General features: G+C 42.3%; 1 protein-coding gene across 1 annotated transcript in view; it reads left to right on the top strand.

Annotated features, from left to right (window-relative positions):
• Positions 1-16,988, top strand: part of LOC139736281 (nephrin-like) — a 50,631-nt gene extending 33,643 nt beyond the window's left edge. The window contains 15 exon segments of the mRNA XM_071647011.1: positions 1,449-1,583; positions 2,122-2,231; positions 3,045-3,225; positions 3,999-4,079; positions 6,234-6,455; positions 7,047-7,337; positions 9,006-9,188; positions 10,552-10,697; positions 11,476-11,556; positions 11,559-11,654; positions 11,656-11,757; positions 13,894-14,039; positions 15,929-16,142; positions 16,798-16,901; positions 16,934-16,988. Coding sequence (XP_071503112.1) covers positions 1,449-1,583; positions 2,122-2,231; positions 3,045-3,225; positions 3,999-4,079; positions 6,234-6,455; positions 7,047-7,337; positions 9,006-9,188; positions 10,552-10,697; positions 11,476-11,556; positions 11,559-11,654; positions 11,656-11,757; positions 13,894-14,039; positions 15,929-16,142; positions 16,798-16,901; positions 16,934-16,988 — 2,147 coding nt within the window.
• The last annotated feature ends 516 nt before the right edge of the window (positions 16,989-17,504 follow it).

The raw sequence follows: 17,504 nt of genomic DNA, 5'->3' as shown, positions 1-17,504 counted from the left end.
AAGTTTGTTGAAGTTTATTTATGAGTAGATATGTCCAACTTCTAGTTCTTACTATCATAAAACTTAAATATTTGACTCATTAAAAGCAAAGGACTTTTAATGTTTTTTATTGTTTCTTTTTTCGGGACACCAAATTTTTCTCTCGGGCCACCAAAAATTTGAAATTTAGGATTTTGGTGGCCCCATCGGGCCACCAAACAAAAAGTTAGTGTCGAGCCATGGTTAAGGGTAATATTATTCCCCCTGCCTTTTGAAAGAGAGATGTCAAGTATTCTTTTGTTATGTGAGAAAAGTGAAAATATATTTAATTTTCTTTATTCTTTCTTTATATAGTTGTACACATGTGACATCACAAGGTATGGTAGTCTTCTCATCCAGCCGTGACTGAGCAGAAACTTCAAAAATTCATAACTTTCGAACGGATTTTCCAATTTTCCTCAAACTCTCACTGATGTGTTCTACTATTGTTGCTGCATTATATTCACTCAACCCATGTCTATGAAGGTGAACTTGTCCTTTAATAAATCCATCTATCCATCCATTCATCTTTACATCCATCCATCCATCCATCTATCCATCCATACATACATCCATCCTCACACCCACCACACGTTCTCCTGTGTGAACATATCTGTCGCCTACAACTGTATCTGTCCATTCCTCTCAAAATATACAAGTATGTACCAGTACACCAATACATCTTAACTATTAATCTACCAATTCGTCATATCAAATTCTCTGTTATTGCAGGTGATTGACAAATTGCCCTATATTGACATATATTCAAAGCACCGAATTAATCAGTGTTTAGTTGTATTCACGATGAAAATCATAAGTCGATGTAGTGGAAGGGCAATTTGTCAGTCAGTTGCAGTAAAAACAACTTGATGCAAGAACTTCATTAATTTGACTAAAAGTGCAGTATCTGCTGCATGCTGTATAAGGATTAGAACCAGCACTGGCTGTCGGATGGAAACCGTGTGGTCTAGTGGATAGGACACCTGTCCAGGATGAGGAGGTCACAGGTTAAGTTCTGCCTGAGTATATATCGCCGCTGGGGCGATAAGACCTCGTATCTACAAAATGTCAAATGTTCAGGAGAGCCAAAAAACATGGCGGCCAAAGCACTGTGGAGAATGGGCTAGCCTTTCCTTTGACATGCCGTGGTGGCTTCATTTTTGGAGTAAGACAGTTGGGATTTGGACAGGACATCACTTAACTCATTATTTGACCATTAATCCAAAAAACTCATTTTCAGCAAAATTGCAGATACAAGGTCTTATCACCCCAATGACGATATATGTTCAGCATTTTTTATCTTGGCTACTTTTTAACACTGATTAATTCGGTGCTTATTCATAGGTCAATGTAGAGCAATTCGGTGCAATAAAAACTGGACGCAAACATTTCATTAATTTGAATGAGGTCTCTCTTCTCCCCGCTCCTAGGTAAAAAGGTCAATACGGTCAGCACCTTGACCCTTAACCCTGAGAAGGAGGACAACGGATTGTCCTTCTCCTGCCAGGTCACTCACCCCGCCCTGCCGTCAGCTCTCCTCACCAACGTCACTTTGAATGTCCTCTGTAAGTCTGATTACTTTCCTCTCAGATTCATTCATTCCAGCGTATGTGGCACAATGTGACTGGGTGATAGCATTTCCTGACTTTTTCTAGTCACCTGGGGCGAAAGTATTGTACATGGGGTAAGAATCTTTCATCCGATTTCTTGTTTTGGTAAGTAGGTGGAGACCACTTTACTGGGCCAGCACCCTTCTCTTTCATGCGATGAATGAATGAAGTTGAATTATCAGATATAGCAGAATAAAATCTTTCCAACTATACCTCACTTGTTACGGTTAACAAGGAATATTCTTGAAGTTATTAGGCAAACACAGCTGCATCTCCACAAATATCCTAAAATTAAGCAGGAATAGAGTTATCTCATTTCGTGATCAAACTCCTCACATAAAAGGTTTGATGTTTTTTCCATCCTTGTAGCATGTGACAGGGTTTGTTAGCAAGGACCGTGATCATGATCATTATCCTCACGGTAGAGAAACAGAAAATGAAACAACCGTACATCATGTTTTTGCCTCGTTGTCTTCTCTTGAATTTGGAGCAGTTCCTCCCTTGCCACCTCTCATCACTGGCTACTCGGCAGGTACCATTGTCAGGAAGGGGGAAGTGCTGACGTTGAGGTGCACCTCCAGGGGTGGAAATCCCCTGGCTGAGGTGAGGAAGATCCTTTGAATGCAGCCCAAAGAGGTGTAGTAGGTACTAGAGTGCTAACTTGCAATGTGCCCTGAGGTCCGTTTCATGAAGTCATCACATAAAAGCCTTTAAAATCTCAAAATGGTCAAAATTGCTCATACACGTACAATTTGTATGTAGTCATGAGAGATTTTCAAAGAGAAGTGAAATCCCTTTCACGAAGCCTCTCATAAGTGTATCATATGAGCAAAAAGTCTCTCTGAAAACTTTCATGAAACCTTTCTTTCTTTCTTTCTTTCTTTCTTTCTTTCTTTCTTTCTTTTCTTTTCTTTCTTTTTCTTTCTTTTGTTTGTTCTTTCTTTCTTTCTTTCTTTCTTTCTGCTTCAGTCCAAGGAAGGGTTATTCTTATTTTTTTAGGGTTGTTTCATTTTTTATGAGCAATAAATTCTGTCATTGTGATATCCATGGATCTTCTGTAGGCATTCTTCTAGAACTTGATTTGTCACTGTTACATTGTACAAAAATAGGATTGCTGAGGTCATTAAAGGGTGTACATGTATTAGTTCTGTCTCATCAAGACTATTACTGTTGTTGTCCGTGTGTAGTTATTGCTGCAACGTCTTGCAAGTGGCTGATTGTCTCCGTGGCTGCTACCATATTGTTGTAGCGTACAATAGTGGCAAACCTTTCTATGGTGAACAGTATTGTATGAACGTGATGCAGTTGCTCCAAGTTGCATGTTGTCTAGTGGTATGATGTTTCTCCACAAAAGTTGGGTAGCCTAAAAACAGCACGTGCAGTTACAAGAAGAGACTGGTGACCCTTTTCTCACAGGTTTACTGGTATAGAAATGGTGAGAAGCTGGACTATTCCTACAGAACAGATGGGGTCAGTGCCTACAACGTCCTCCCCCTGACGGTGGAGTACGGCGACAACAATGCCATCTACCTTTGCCGTGCAACTAGCGTTGTGCTCGAGGAGCCAATGAGCACGCAGATCCAGCTCACTGTCAACTGTGAGTTGCCTAGCAACCCTCTCCCCCAATTGATTTTCTCGTACCTCTAACTCCATGTAGGCATGGCGGGTGCACGTCACGAGACCAACACCCACGAGTCATACAGCCCTCAAGTCATACAGCTCACAAGTCATACAGCCCATGAGTTCGACACTAAGCCAACAAGGCCCACGAGACTGACACATAATGCGCCGTGTTGTATCTTTCGAACTCGTGGGCTGTTTCTACCTAGTGTCGAACTCATGGGCTGTATGATTCGTGAGCTGTATGACTTATGGACCTGTTTTCAGTGTCGAACTCGTGGGCTGTATGGCTCGTTGGTGTCGGTCTAGTGGGATGACCCCGGCATGGCAACCCACCCTACTCTTTCTTCCAACTTTCTCCCTGCCTCTCCTTGGCTTCATTCGTTATTTCCCAACCATCAAACAATGTGCCTCGAGCACTTTTTTTTTTCTTTCAGTTTTTAGTCGAGAGTTGCATTGCAATAAGACACTGAAGGAGATTCTACTGTAGTAACATAGATTATTTCATATACTGTATGTGCACACACAGTATCATATTCCCTTTTACATTCTACCAAATGTTCATATGATTTATTGATTGTAGTGCAATGCGAAAAAAAAAGTTCATAACACTGATAGTAAATAGTACTTTCTTTTGAAGGTATTGGCTGCATTTTCTATATCAGAAGCATCACTGTATTGCCAGATGGGAGTTGTTGAAATGAATTCACACGTGTTGTCTATACTTTCCCATCTTTTTTTCTGGTACAGTTGCTCCGGCTTTTGTCAACATCACAGGCCATGAGAACATGGTGAGGTCTGGAGCTACAGTGACACTGACCTGCACTTCAGGTATGATGCTGACTTAGCCATTGAAGGGATGGCATAGTTATACCCCCGCCAAACGAAGTTTGAAGGGGGTATATAGGAATCAGCGGACGGTCGGGCGGTCGGGCGGTCGGTCGGGCGGTCGGGCGGTCGGTCCGTTGCAAATCTTGCGTCGCGAACTACTTCCTCAGTTTTCAACCGATTCCCATAAAACTTGGCACAGATGTGTGCCTTGGGTTGTAGATGTGCAAGACGTATTTTTTGACAGTACCCAAAAGTATGTTGCCATGGTAACGGCATATTATGGGCAAAAATGGGTACAAATCTTGCGTCGCGAACTCCTCCCACAGTTTTTGATCAATTTTTATGAAATTAGGTACAGATGTTCATCTGAATATGTTAATGTGCAAGACACATATTTCAGCAGTGGCAAAAAGTGCGTTGCCATGGTAACGGCATGTTATTGGTAAAATATAGGGCAAAATGCTTCATGGCAAAACTGCTTCATCAGTGTTCTTCCAATTCTCATGGAATTCATATTGAATGTTTGTCTTAGGATATAGGTCAGCATGACACATTTCTTGACAGTGACAAAAAGTATGTTGCCATGGTAACAGCTCACATATTATGAGCCAAAATGATGGAAAATTTTGTGTTGCAAACTACTTCCTCAGTTTTTGCCCAATTTCCATGAAACTTGGTACAGATGTGTGCCTTTGGTTGTAGATGTGCAAGACGCATTTTTTGACAGTACCCGAAAGTAGGTTGCCATGGTAACGGCATATTAATGGCAGAAGATCAAGGAAAGATCTTGCGGATTTAACTACTTCCTCAGTTTTTTGACCAAAGCTTATGAAATGTGGCACACACCTTGATCTTGGTGGGAAGATGTGGAAGACATATTTTTCGGACGTGTCGGAAGCTGCGTTGCCATGGTAACAGCATATAAATGGCAGAAGATCAAGGAAAGATCTTGCGGATTGAACTACTTCCTCTGTATTTGACTGAAGCTCATGAAATGTGGCACACACATTGGTCTTGGTGGGAAGATGTGCAAGACATATTTTTTGGACATGTCGGAAGCTGCGTTGCCATGGTAACGGCATATTAATGGTGGAAGATCAAGGAAAGATCTTGTGGATTGAACTACTTCCTCAGTTTTTGACAAAAGCTTATGAAATGTGGCACACACAATAGTCTTGGTGGGAAGATGTGCAAGACATTTTTCAGACGTGTCGGAAGCTGCGTTGCCATGGTAACGGCATTTAAATGGTTGAAGATCAAGGAAAGATCATTCCTTGGGTAAGACTGTCGTCACGGGGTGGGGGTATTAATCACCTTAAGTGATATTTCTAGTTTTAATTGAGATGGGGACTCATCTTTTAACTTTTTCTGAGATGATTTTGTAGGATTCAGGATTCAAGAATGTACATTGTCTAGTTAAATAATGCAGAAATTTGCCATCTACTTGTGTACATGATACAAATTTAATCTCCTAGCTCAAAATCCACAAAAAGAATGCCAAAATGAAATTAAAGGGATAGTACAGTATTGGTGGAGATGAGAATTGGGCTTTTAACTTTTTGTGAGATACCAAGAAAACACTTATTATATAGCACAGAGCATACCATTTTAAGAGGAATTCAAAGTTTATTTGATGAAAATCGGGTTTGGAATGACAGAAACATCCAAAAACAAAGTAAAGCAAAGCGATCGTAATAAAGTGTGGGTCCCACACTTTATTAGAATCGCTCTTTTTTGGATATCTCAGCCATTTCAAAACCAATTTCATCAAATAAACATTGAATTCCTCATAGGAATTACATGCTCTTTTATATTTCATAAGAGGTTTCTCATTATTTCACAAAAAAATGTTAGAAATCTGAAATTAGGTCCCATCCAACACTGTACGATCCCTTTAAACTTTTCTACATACTTTTAAAGAGTAAGTTCTAAGCTTTCAAATGATACATAAAATGTTAGATTGAACCATACTAACCCATTCAAATAATGATTCATATCTGAATAGAGAGAGTGAGAAGGTGAAGTTTCATAGAAAAGGGAGAAAATAGTATATTATAATACATTAAAGATTGATTTTTTTATTAAATTCATATAGTCCTTCCTCTTCCCATGTGAACTCTATTTATGAAAAATTCTGTTCTCCTTGTGTATCAGCCAACAGCAATCCTGCAGCCTTCATCTCATGGTTCACCGGAGGCCGACTGGTCAAGACCCATGACGACGTGGTGGAGACCGCCCCCAACGGCGGCTTTATCACCTCCCAGCAGCTGACGGTTACCATGGTAGCGAACGCACGCAGCGTGGACTACATGTGCCAGGCGACCAATGAGGAGCTGTACGAGACGACAGCAGAGACCGTCACCGTCAACGTCATGTGTTAGTTACCCAGGGTCTTTGGTTTATTGCCACGTGGTCTACTATCAGATGGTCTCCTTTTCCTTTCTTTCGGAATATCTAAAAAATTAAAGATTGACCAGTTTGACCAACATCACCTATTTTGAGTACTCATGTACATTTACAGTGTGCAACTCTTTTGTTGGTTTTGTGGTGCTTGGTCACATATTTGTCTTGTACGATGATAGTATACTTTAATTGTTGTTGTTCTTCTCTTCTAAAAGGCTCTTCAGGTGACCAGTAGTAGAAGGAAGTAAATGCATCCGTCTCTCTGTGTTGCTTGTAAAATCATGACGTATTAAAGTGAGATGCTTGTTCATTGTTAAAATTCTGAGAATGATAATACAGTATGTTCATAAGAAGTTGGGAATCACAGTGATGTTGAAAAGTCTGGAGGTGTGAACGTGCCTCTGCTTAAGAATTAATAGTATGCGCTTTTGTGCAATTCTTATTTAAATCGAGTTATTATAGACACCAGAAGACATTTTTTTTATCGGTACTTTTAAAAGTGAGTTTGCTCAACAGGCATGAATAGACTCTTGCAAGATCTTTCTTGTTTATGTTAACCAATAGATCCTCCGTCGCCACCCACCATCTCCGGCAACGAGAACTCGGTGACGAGGTCGGGGGGCCTGCTGCGCCTGGTGTGCAGAGCGACGGGCGGCAACCCCCTGGCCACACTGGTCTGGTACAAGAACGGGGTGGAGCAGGAGGGGGCGCAGGCCACCACACAGAACATCCTGTCTACCAGTGAGCTGGCGATCATCCTGGACCAGACGGACAATGGGGCCTTGTACACCTGCAACGCCTCCAACGAGGCCACGCCCGTACCCCTCAGTGCCAGCGTGACTCTGAATGTCCTTTGTGAGTCTCTCTTCTCCTCTCCTTAGTAGTTGGAAGCTAACAACCCCTTCTTTATATTAGCTTGTATGAGTCTACTAGAGATTGGAGCAAGGATGATATTAATGTCTCAGAATTATAGTTAGGATAGCACATGAAATGGAGTTTCTGTTTTTGAGATATCGAGTCATATCCCCACACACATGAAAAGATCCTGCTTCACTCATTTATCGTAAAGAGAGGGGTGCATAACCATGTGAAGTGGTCCGTCCCAAGTGCATACAACTGGACCCTATGAAAGACGAGCTAGTACAGTTGAAGATGGGCTGTCTAGCCACCTTGACAGATGGAAAATGAAATGAACAAAGTGCATTTAACCTCTTGTTGGTTGTTAATGACTGAACATTTTTGCCTATAATGCAGTAATTGCTTTACATTCACTCATGCAAGAGACCTTTATATCGTAATAGCAGCTTTATTCTGGTATAGCATTTTTATGCCTCCGCAACGAAGTGGCCGGAGGCATTATGTTTTCGGGTCGTCCGTCCGTCCGTCCGTCCGTCCTTCCGACCTTACGGTGATATACTTGTGTGGCAATAACAAAACGGGACAGACAGACGTACGGACGGACGTACGGACGTCCGTCCGTACGTCCGTCCGTACGTCTGTCCGTCCCGTTTTGTTTTTGTCGATATCTCAAGAACTGTGTGGTGGTTTTACATCAAACTTGGTATGAGGGTATATCCTCGGGGGATAATACTTTATGTGGATTTTAGGGTCACAGGGTCAAAGGTCAAAGGTCACAGGTTATTTTGTGAAAAAAAAATTGAAATTTCATGTTTTTCTCCATATCTCGCAAATGGTTCAAGGTATCTTCATGGAACTTAGTATATATGCTTGTACCGATGGGCAGTGATTATCTAGGGAAGTTGGGGGTCATGGGTCAAAGGTCAAGGTCAACTCCTCAAAATATCACTACTTTCCTTAAAATGCAATATGCCTAAAGGTTTTTTTTTTTTTTAACTTGATGTATGGCATGTATTACCCAATATATATTTTTGGGGAAGTTTCTTGCCAAAAGGTCAAAGGTCAAATGGTAAAAGGTCAAGTGAAAGTGCTAAATTGCACTTTTTCCTCCATATCTCGAAAGTAACTCAAGGTTTTTATCATGAAACTTACATATTTATGCATGTTCAACCTAACAGTGATTCTCTTTGGAACTGTGAGGTCAAAAGTCAAAGGCCAGGTTTAGATAATGCTATTTTCCCATTTGATACTGAAATTATACTTTTTCTCAATACCTTGAAAATTACTCAATGCATAAACTTATAAAAGGGTCAAAAGTCAAGTAAAAATCATCAGTTCCCCAAATACCTGCACTCTGACATTTTAATCATTCATCCAATTGAACCTAGTTCTAGAAAAGTGAACATTCAGCACATTTGTGTCAAACCTGTCATTTTAATATTTTGCCAATTGTGTGAAACTGTCATCACACATTGTCAAGACATTGTACTATAGACCTATTAGGAGAACCATGCATTATGGCGGAGGCATATCAGTAGCCGTAGCGATATATCTAGTTTTTTTTTTTTTTTAAGAATGCCTGAAATTCGTCGATCAGTTTCGTGTGAATTGTAAAGCAACCTGTTCATTCATTGGTCGGTCATTTTTTGTTTCTCATCTGCCCAGTTCCTCCAAGCCATGTAACAGTGACCGTAGAGCCGGACAAAGCCAAGGAGGGGGACAGAGTGACCATCACATGCCAGACGGCCAGCAGCAATCCAGTGTACAGAATCTCATGGTGGCGCAATGGCATTGCCATTGAAGGTACATGTAATTGTCTAGTCTTTGTCAAGTCTGATGTATATTATGGTATTTTCCAAGGAAATAATGTACAGTTGTGATCACACTGTTCATTACCAAATGAAATTGTCAGATTCTTTTCTATGATAGTAAGAATCTCCATGGAGTAATAGATATGTTGCCAACATAATTATTGCAGAAGAAGAAGAGAGAACAGATTACACTCCATGGCAGTCTTCAGGACTTTGTTTTTGCAGCATGAAATTGCATGCTTGTTATTACGGATTATCATTCAGCCTTTTTAAAGGATATTTTATAAAGTCTATGGCAGCCTGGATTTGTTTTCTTTTCTACAATAATTATTTTACTTTCCTCACTGTGAAAAGTATCCATTCCATTGACTTGTTAGGCTGCGTTCACATAGAAGTATACTATTTGGGTAATCGGGGCTCGTTTTCGAGGGCACGCGAATAGCTTGAAGCGAACAATAGGATTTCCTAACACCGGTTCACATAAGAGGGCACTATTCGAAAGTACCGAATAGCATAGAATAGTATAGCATAGTGGGAATCGAGCTTGTTCGATTTTCTTGCAGCGTATACCGTCTCTCGTTTATGAAATAATGACAATTTTGGTCTGGATTTGCCCTTTAGCAAAAATAAGCATGTAGACTGACATTCTGATGCAGTTTAGAAATTGTTAATAAGATTTGCTGGGATGTAGGAGGAAGAAATCCTCACTGCATGGGATGGTGAGTTGACGGTGCGGATGATGGTGTACTGGGTGCCCGAATAGTGAATACTGTATACTTCTATGTGAATGCAGCCTAAGCAACATATGCTTAGGTTAGTATTACTCCTCTTTCTTCCTGAAAGAGGTGTGAAAGTCAGGTGCTCTTCATTATGCGAGGAAGGAGAGAAATGTGTTGAAACACACAAGTACACACATGCATGTTTTACACACATGCCATGCACAATGCAAAGACACCTACTACAGTATACAGTGTATGCATGCCATATTTTTATTTCACAGGGTTTGCATTTTCTCGAACTACACTCCATGATTGTGAATTTAACCACTCCTGAAATTCACTCCGAGCATTGACAATTTTAATGGGGTTTATGGATGAACACTGAACTAGGGCTTTCTATACTATAGCTCAATTGGTAGAGCATTGGGATAGCAATACGGAGGTCTCGGGTTCGAATCCCGATGGAATCCCATTTTCTTTGCTCATTTTTCCACTCCTGAAATTGTCTTAAAGTCCTGATTTGCGAAAAAATATGACTCGCAAGATGTACATGTACATGTGTATGGTGTATTATACTGTTGTACAGTTCTTTGTCGGAAGAATCCGTACAATGCCACCTAATGTGTGTGTGTGTGATATTGATGCATTTCAGGAGGGGAACAAGTCATGGCGAATGCCGAGAATGGGGGGGATCTCCCACCAGGAGTCAGCTTGTGCTCCCCTCCGTTTCCTCGGCCAACAACGGGGGTGTCTACCTCTGCCGCGCCGAGAGCGACACCCTGGACGAGAGCGTCAACGACGGCATCACGCTGGACATCCGCTGTTGAGTTTGCGACGGTCTGCGAAGATATCACATCCATGTTTGAATCCTAAGTGCACTTGGTCCTTCTGGTCAAATCGTAACTTGTACACACAACAAAGTGCTAACAGGCATGATATTCTGCAGATTTAAATGTGATTTCAGATTTTTTTTTTTACCAAGGCTATACACATTTTACTTTTTCCGTGTGTCAAAAATCACCTGAAAATTTTGATTTCCGATTGTTTCAACAAACATCATTATCTTCCCTGTGCTAATCTCCTGGTGTACTTGCCAGTTTTGTTCCCCTTTGCTGCTGTCCATTGTGTGCCTACAAATTTGTATTTTGCAAGGATCGAGCAGTTTATCAGCTATACCATGGGTCTTTAGTCCATAGAAACGATTGCAGAGGTTTTACTTTCAAAACAGCTACTTCAGAACATCTGATTGGCTATTTGAAATCTCTTTCTGTCAAACATGAAAACAAATCCTACATATGTTTGATTTTATAATGCCAAATTATACTGAAGCTCGAATCATAGGACATTATTATGCACAAAGGTGCCTGAAGACCATGCTGGGTATATTTAATTTAGTTATTTGTATAAAGGAATAGAGCAGTCGTTTCATATTTGTCGCAGTTCTATAGCCATGGAGTTACATTATTCATATTGCACTTGTGTTATGATATGATGTTTTCCTTTATCATGAAGTGAACTTGCACTGCATTCTGTATGATGACTTCTTGTAATGGTACTCTAGGTTATAACCCAAATTTTCTGATCTTTCAAATTTCCCATGCTCAGTCCCCGCCAAAGATTGACACGCCCTCAGGAATCAGTGTCAGCTCACACGAAGTTCCCGGCATACTCGCCCTGAACTGTTCGGAGCGGAGGGCAACCCGGCGGCAATCACGCACAAGTGGCACAAGAACGGCAACCTCATCAATCCGGACTCCTCCCCGCGTTACTCCATCGACGACCAGGGGCTCGCTGCTCATCCACAACGTCACGAGGAACGAGGCGGGAACGTACAAGTGCTTTGCAAGCAATGAGGAGGGCTCGTCCAACATCACGGCCACCGTGAATGTTATGTGTACGTATCGCAGAATTTTATGGGTGACTCTCCTTGTGCCCTGCCACCCCTTCTTTTTCCATCCTTTATAGCATTGGCAGCTGCTTTCCATCAATTATAGAAATGGATGAAAATCAAATACAATAGCAGATTATGGTCCCTTAAGATTGCCCCTTCACAGTATTGCACTGTTATATCTAATGTTTTTTTACGATATCAAGACCCAAATCTATGAGATCTCTGTGGTACTTATTTCCTTCTGTTGCAAATTTTAGCTAAATAAATTTGTGTAGTGACAAGCAATGGTTGCACTCATTGTAATAGAAATCAGTTTTTGGAGGCAGGAATTAAACATTCAAATTCACAGTGCATTTTGATAGATGTCTGGCAGCCCCCTCCCCCATTTCCTCCTCAATACCACTGATACAGTGTAAAAATTTCACAACTTCTGAAAAGTTACAAGTGTATGCCAAAAGTTTGCTTTTTATCTGTCTGCCGTTGACATATGCTGATATACTAATGATGCAACAGGATAGAGTGTGTTAGTGAAGGTGCGGCGCGCTCGAGAGTATTGACAATGGTGCGACATGCACGAGGCGCAGCCGAGTGCATGTTTGCAACCGTTGTCAACACTCGAGTGAGCCGCACCTTCACTATTAACGCCACGAAATAATCCTGTGCATCATTTGTTTTATAAAATGGGTCGAAAACTAACAGCATTATTCACGTACACTTTGTGGGTCAATACCAGTCAGCTACATGTAGCACACTCGCTCAAAAAGTCAAGATGTCCGAAGATGTTCGTCCCAAACATTTACGCACGTCGCACTCGGAAATCCCCGCACACTATAAGTACTGTACGTGACGTACGTACAAGAGTATACGTACGCCACGTACTGTTATGCACAAGAAAGGCCGCCGGCTGTTGTGGCAGCCCGCGCCGGCCCGAACTAGAAGCTGTTTACAGGATTGACAGCGCGTATAGTAGCGCGTGACGCACTTGTAACAACTGATTGAGTGCGCACTGCTAGTGTAAAAACATTGTGACGTACGTCAGGCCAGGGAGGTGGAAAGAGAGACTCTTCTTAGTGCTTACCTGAAGAAAATAATGCACGCACACGTGACTCATTTCAGCGCTTCCAATTGGCTACATTCTTGAACCCATTTTATAAATCCCATTAGCTGTGAGGATATCGTGGTTTAATCCTAACTGCACTGGGGGGGGGGGGGGGGGGGGGGCCTCGGAGGCCCCCCCTCGACTTTTCGCACGATTACTGTGCAATACGCAATGCTCTCGCCGCGATGCTCCATGACTTTTTTCTTTTGAGTTTCACGCACATTTTGACACCAAATTTGTGATGCCTGGGGGTACGGTTCTGAAGTTACATGACTTTTTGAACATGCACGTGAGGCCAAAAATGGCTAAAAAATGTGATTTTGTGTACAAAGTCAATGCAAATTGAGTTTTTTCACATGGTTCATATAAATATGCTTATTTTTACTCTCAATGGCTAAAATTAGTTTGTTTTAGGAGTATTATGCTTCAAAAATGTCTGTGACAAATTTTGTTACAAAAAACAACAAAAACAAAAGGTCGAAAAAACAATGAAATACATAAGAAATTCATGAAACAATAAAATAAATAAGAAATTAATTTTGATACCGAATTTTTTTTCAAGTACATTTGCTAAAAATGCCACAAAGATTAATTATACCAAAAATGAGCACTTTTTGAGCTTTATTTACTGATTTAGATGAAAGATTCTGATTTCTTGCATAAATTATCATAATTAATCAAAATAAAATAAAAGAAGTCTATTTTGGAAAATTTAAAAACACGATCTTGTAGATTACATCGCACACTACCATTGTGCAAAGTTCCGCGGCGATTACGCGATCCACGGCCGAGATCTTGGGGGGGGGGCCCTTGAGGGCCCCCCCCCCCCCCCCCCAGTCTTTCGAGCTACCAAAATAGCCCAGTCTTTTTAGGGTTAATGGACATGAATGCTAATGCCTCATCTGAATGTGGATTTAGTTATGCAAGTTTGTTGGCTAGTTTGCGTAATTGTTCATGCATTATAAGTGTTGATGCTGGATTAGTGTGTTTCTTTTTGTCCTCACGCTGACATGGACTTTGTGCTGTTTTCCAGGCTGTGTTTGCCAGCGTGATTCCCGGCACAGCCTTGCAGGGTTACATGGGTCACATGATCAACTTCCCCAGCTGGCTCGGCAAGAACTCGACGAGGGGCAAGAATTTCCGTCTCCTACAAGAGCTGCAGATGCACACTAGAATGAGGTAGGCTGTTGTCAACAAGGGTACCTTGAAAAGTTTGACCATAAATGTTTTTTTTTTTTAATATTATGTTTTTTTTTAATCATGTATGTTTATATGCTGCCTGCTGTGCTATTTAATGATTCAGAGATTGTGTTTTGATATGAATACACATCATGCCCCATTGAAGTTCAAATACTTGGCTTCGTACATGACTAATTGATCTATTTGGGGATGAACATGCAAACATGTATCCACAAAGATCTCTCTTTCCTTATGTATTTCATCTGTCTTTGTTGCTTCTGAAGGGAAGCTTTGAGAGATATCATGAGATATGAAATATATGTAGACTAATATTGATAGGCATATACTCATTACAGAAGGAAAAGTGAATCATTGTAAACAGGAAGTAATATATGGATCCTCACTTCATAATCTAAAATTTTAATAGGGTATAGAGACTGTCAATAGCATTTTTGTTCAGATTGTGGTATTTTCTACCTGTATCTTGCTTTAATTAAAACTGTAATGCATCTAGATCTATATGGTTGTAATTGCATGCATGTATCTAGTCACAACTTAATGTGTTTCCATCTCCATCCCTCTACCCCCACCTTCATCACCATCACTGCCACCATTGCTGCCACCACCACCACCATCACCACAACCACCACCATCACCACCACCACCATCACCACAACCAACACCATCACCATCACCATCACCATCACCACCACCATCACCATCACCATCACCATCACCATCACCATCACCACCACCATCACCACCACCATCACCACCACCATCACCATCACCATCACCATCACCACCACCATCACCACCACCATCACCATCACCATCACCATCACCATCACCATCACCACAACCAACACCATCACCACCACCACCACCATCACCATCACCATCACCACCACCATCACCACCACCACCACCATCACCATCACCACCACCATCACCATCACCACCACCATCACCATCACCACCACCATCACCACCACCATCACCATCACCATCACCATCACCATCACCATCACCATCACAACCAACACCATCACCACCACCATCACCACCACCATCACCACCACCATCACCACCACCATCACCACCACCATCACCACCACCATCACCACCACCACCACCACCATCACCACCACCACCACCATCACCACCACCATCACCACCACCATCACCACCACCATCACCACCACCATCACCACAACCACCACCATCACCATCACCACCGCCATCACCACCGCCATCACCACTGCCATCACCACCGCCATCACCACCGCCATCACCACCACCACCACCATCACCACCACCATCACCACCACCACCACCATCACCATCACCACCACCATCACCACCACCACCATCACCACCATCACCACCACCACCACCACCACCACCACCATCACCACCACCATCACCACCACCATCACCACCACCATCACCACCACCATCACCACCATCACCATCACCATCACCACAACCAACACCATCGCCATCACCACCACCATCACCATCACCAACACCATCACCAACACCATCACCAACGCCATCACCAATACCATCACCGCCACCATCACCACCACCATCACCATCACCACCACCATCACCACCACCATCACCACCACCATCACCAACACCATCACCAACACCATCACCAACACCATCACCAACACCATCACCAACACCAATACCAATACAATTACCAACACCACCAACCCCACTGCCATCCCCACTACCACCACCACCACCACCAACACCATCACCACCACCACCACCGTCATCATTAACACCAATGCTACCACCATCTCCACCCTGGCCACCACCACCTCCACCACCACCACCATTTCTACACCCTCCCCCTACCTCTTTCCACTGAGCAGGACTTCAGCCTCCATCCGGGACCTTAACCAGGAGTATCTGCCACGCCTCCGGCGGTTCCTGACCGACCCCCTGATAGAGCGGGAGGCGGAAGGGGTGGAGGACACTGTCCAGTTGATGTGCGACTACGACCTACTGAGGGAAGACCTGGATAGCCTACTGGAGGTCACCCAGTACTCCGGCTTCAGGGAACCCATGTCAAGGGTCCCCTCAAAGGTACACAGATCAACTCTTTACATTACAGGGTGGTCCATGAGGGGTTTCAGCATTTTCCTGCAACATGCTCGAATTCTTGCCCAACATCCTCAACTCTTGTGCAACATCATCAAAAGCCAGCAACATGCTATGCAACATCCTCAAGAATGTGCAACAAGCTCAAAATAAAACATATTCAAACATGTGCAAAACATGCACGAAACATCAATTTACCTGGTACTTTGATTTTGTGTGCAAAACATGAGAGGGAACATTAAGTGTAAGCAGCACAAAGACAGATAAGCTGCAAAATATTACAAACAAAATGCTTGTGATGTGTACTCCGCGCACATTTCTGCCATATTCTCAGATTCTGAGCTTGCAACATACTCAAATTTCAGGTTGTGGACCACCCTGCATTGTAAGTTTCTCTTTTTATCCATGGATTGTCCTGTATTATGTTGACAATATCCAACAGTGGGTGCAGATTTTGAAAACTAATTTTGCATTGTTTATAAGTTCTGAAAGGAATAGAGTGATGCAGATGTAATGCAGCATTGCTGAGATTGTGTGTAAGAAAATGTACACAAGTATGAAATATCACGCTGAAACTAAAAGATAAAAATCATCTAATTAGAAATTCTCTCGACTGTGTTGCGTGTGATGTCCCATCCAGGTTAAGGCGGCACTGACCAGAACCTACAACAAGGGCAGTCACATGACCCCGTACGCTATCGAGGCCGGGAAGAAGAAGAAGGGGCGAGGAGGAGGCGGGGCGGGGCTCGCTGGCACGGAAGCGGGCCTTCTGGAAGAAGAGGAGGAAGGAGGAGGAGGAGGGGGCACCCAAGGGGAGGAGGCGGGGAGTGAGAACGAGGAGGAGGAGGATGTTATCGGAGGCATGGTCAAGGTGAGCGAAGAACATCGTAATACAGAATGTCTGTGGGCAGCGGGAAGAGGGGTAAGATTGTGGGTAAGGTTTTTAGAACATTTAACCCGTGAAGGGATAGTACGGTTTTGGTTGAGGTGGTGCTACAGGTTTCCAACTCTTTTTGATGATGTTTTTTAGAAATAATGAGAAACTTCTGATGAAATATGAAAGAGCATATAATTCTGAGAGGAACTCAAAGTTGATTTGATTACAATTGGTTTTGAAATAGCTGAGATATCCAAAGTAATCTAAGGTGGGATCCACCTTTTATTAGGATCACATTGTTTTACTTTGTTTCTTGATATCTCAGCCATTTGAAAACCAATTTTCATCAAATGAACTTTGAATTCCTTGTAGAATATTATGCTCTTTTAAAATTTCATCAAGTGATTTCGAAGTATCTTGCAAAAAGTTAAAGGCTGAATCCTTACCTCAACCAATACTGTACCATCCCT

Source organism: Diadema antillarum, unplaced genomic scaffold (genome assembly GCF_040938485.1).
Source record: "Diadema antillarum isolate AM-2024a unplaced genomic scaffold, OU_Dant_1.0 seq00000635_RagTag, whole genome shotgun sequence".
Classification (NCBI taxonomy): domain Eukaryota; kingdom Metazoa; phylum Echinodermata; class Echinoidea; order Diadematoida; family Diadematidae; genus Diadema; species Diadema antillarum.
The sequence above is the reverse complement of the archived record's forward strand: the minus strand, read 5'-3'. Positions and strand labels throughout refer to the sequence as shown.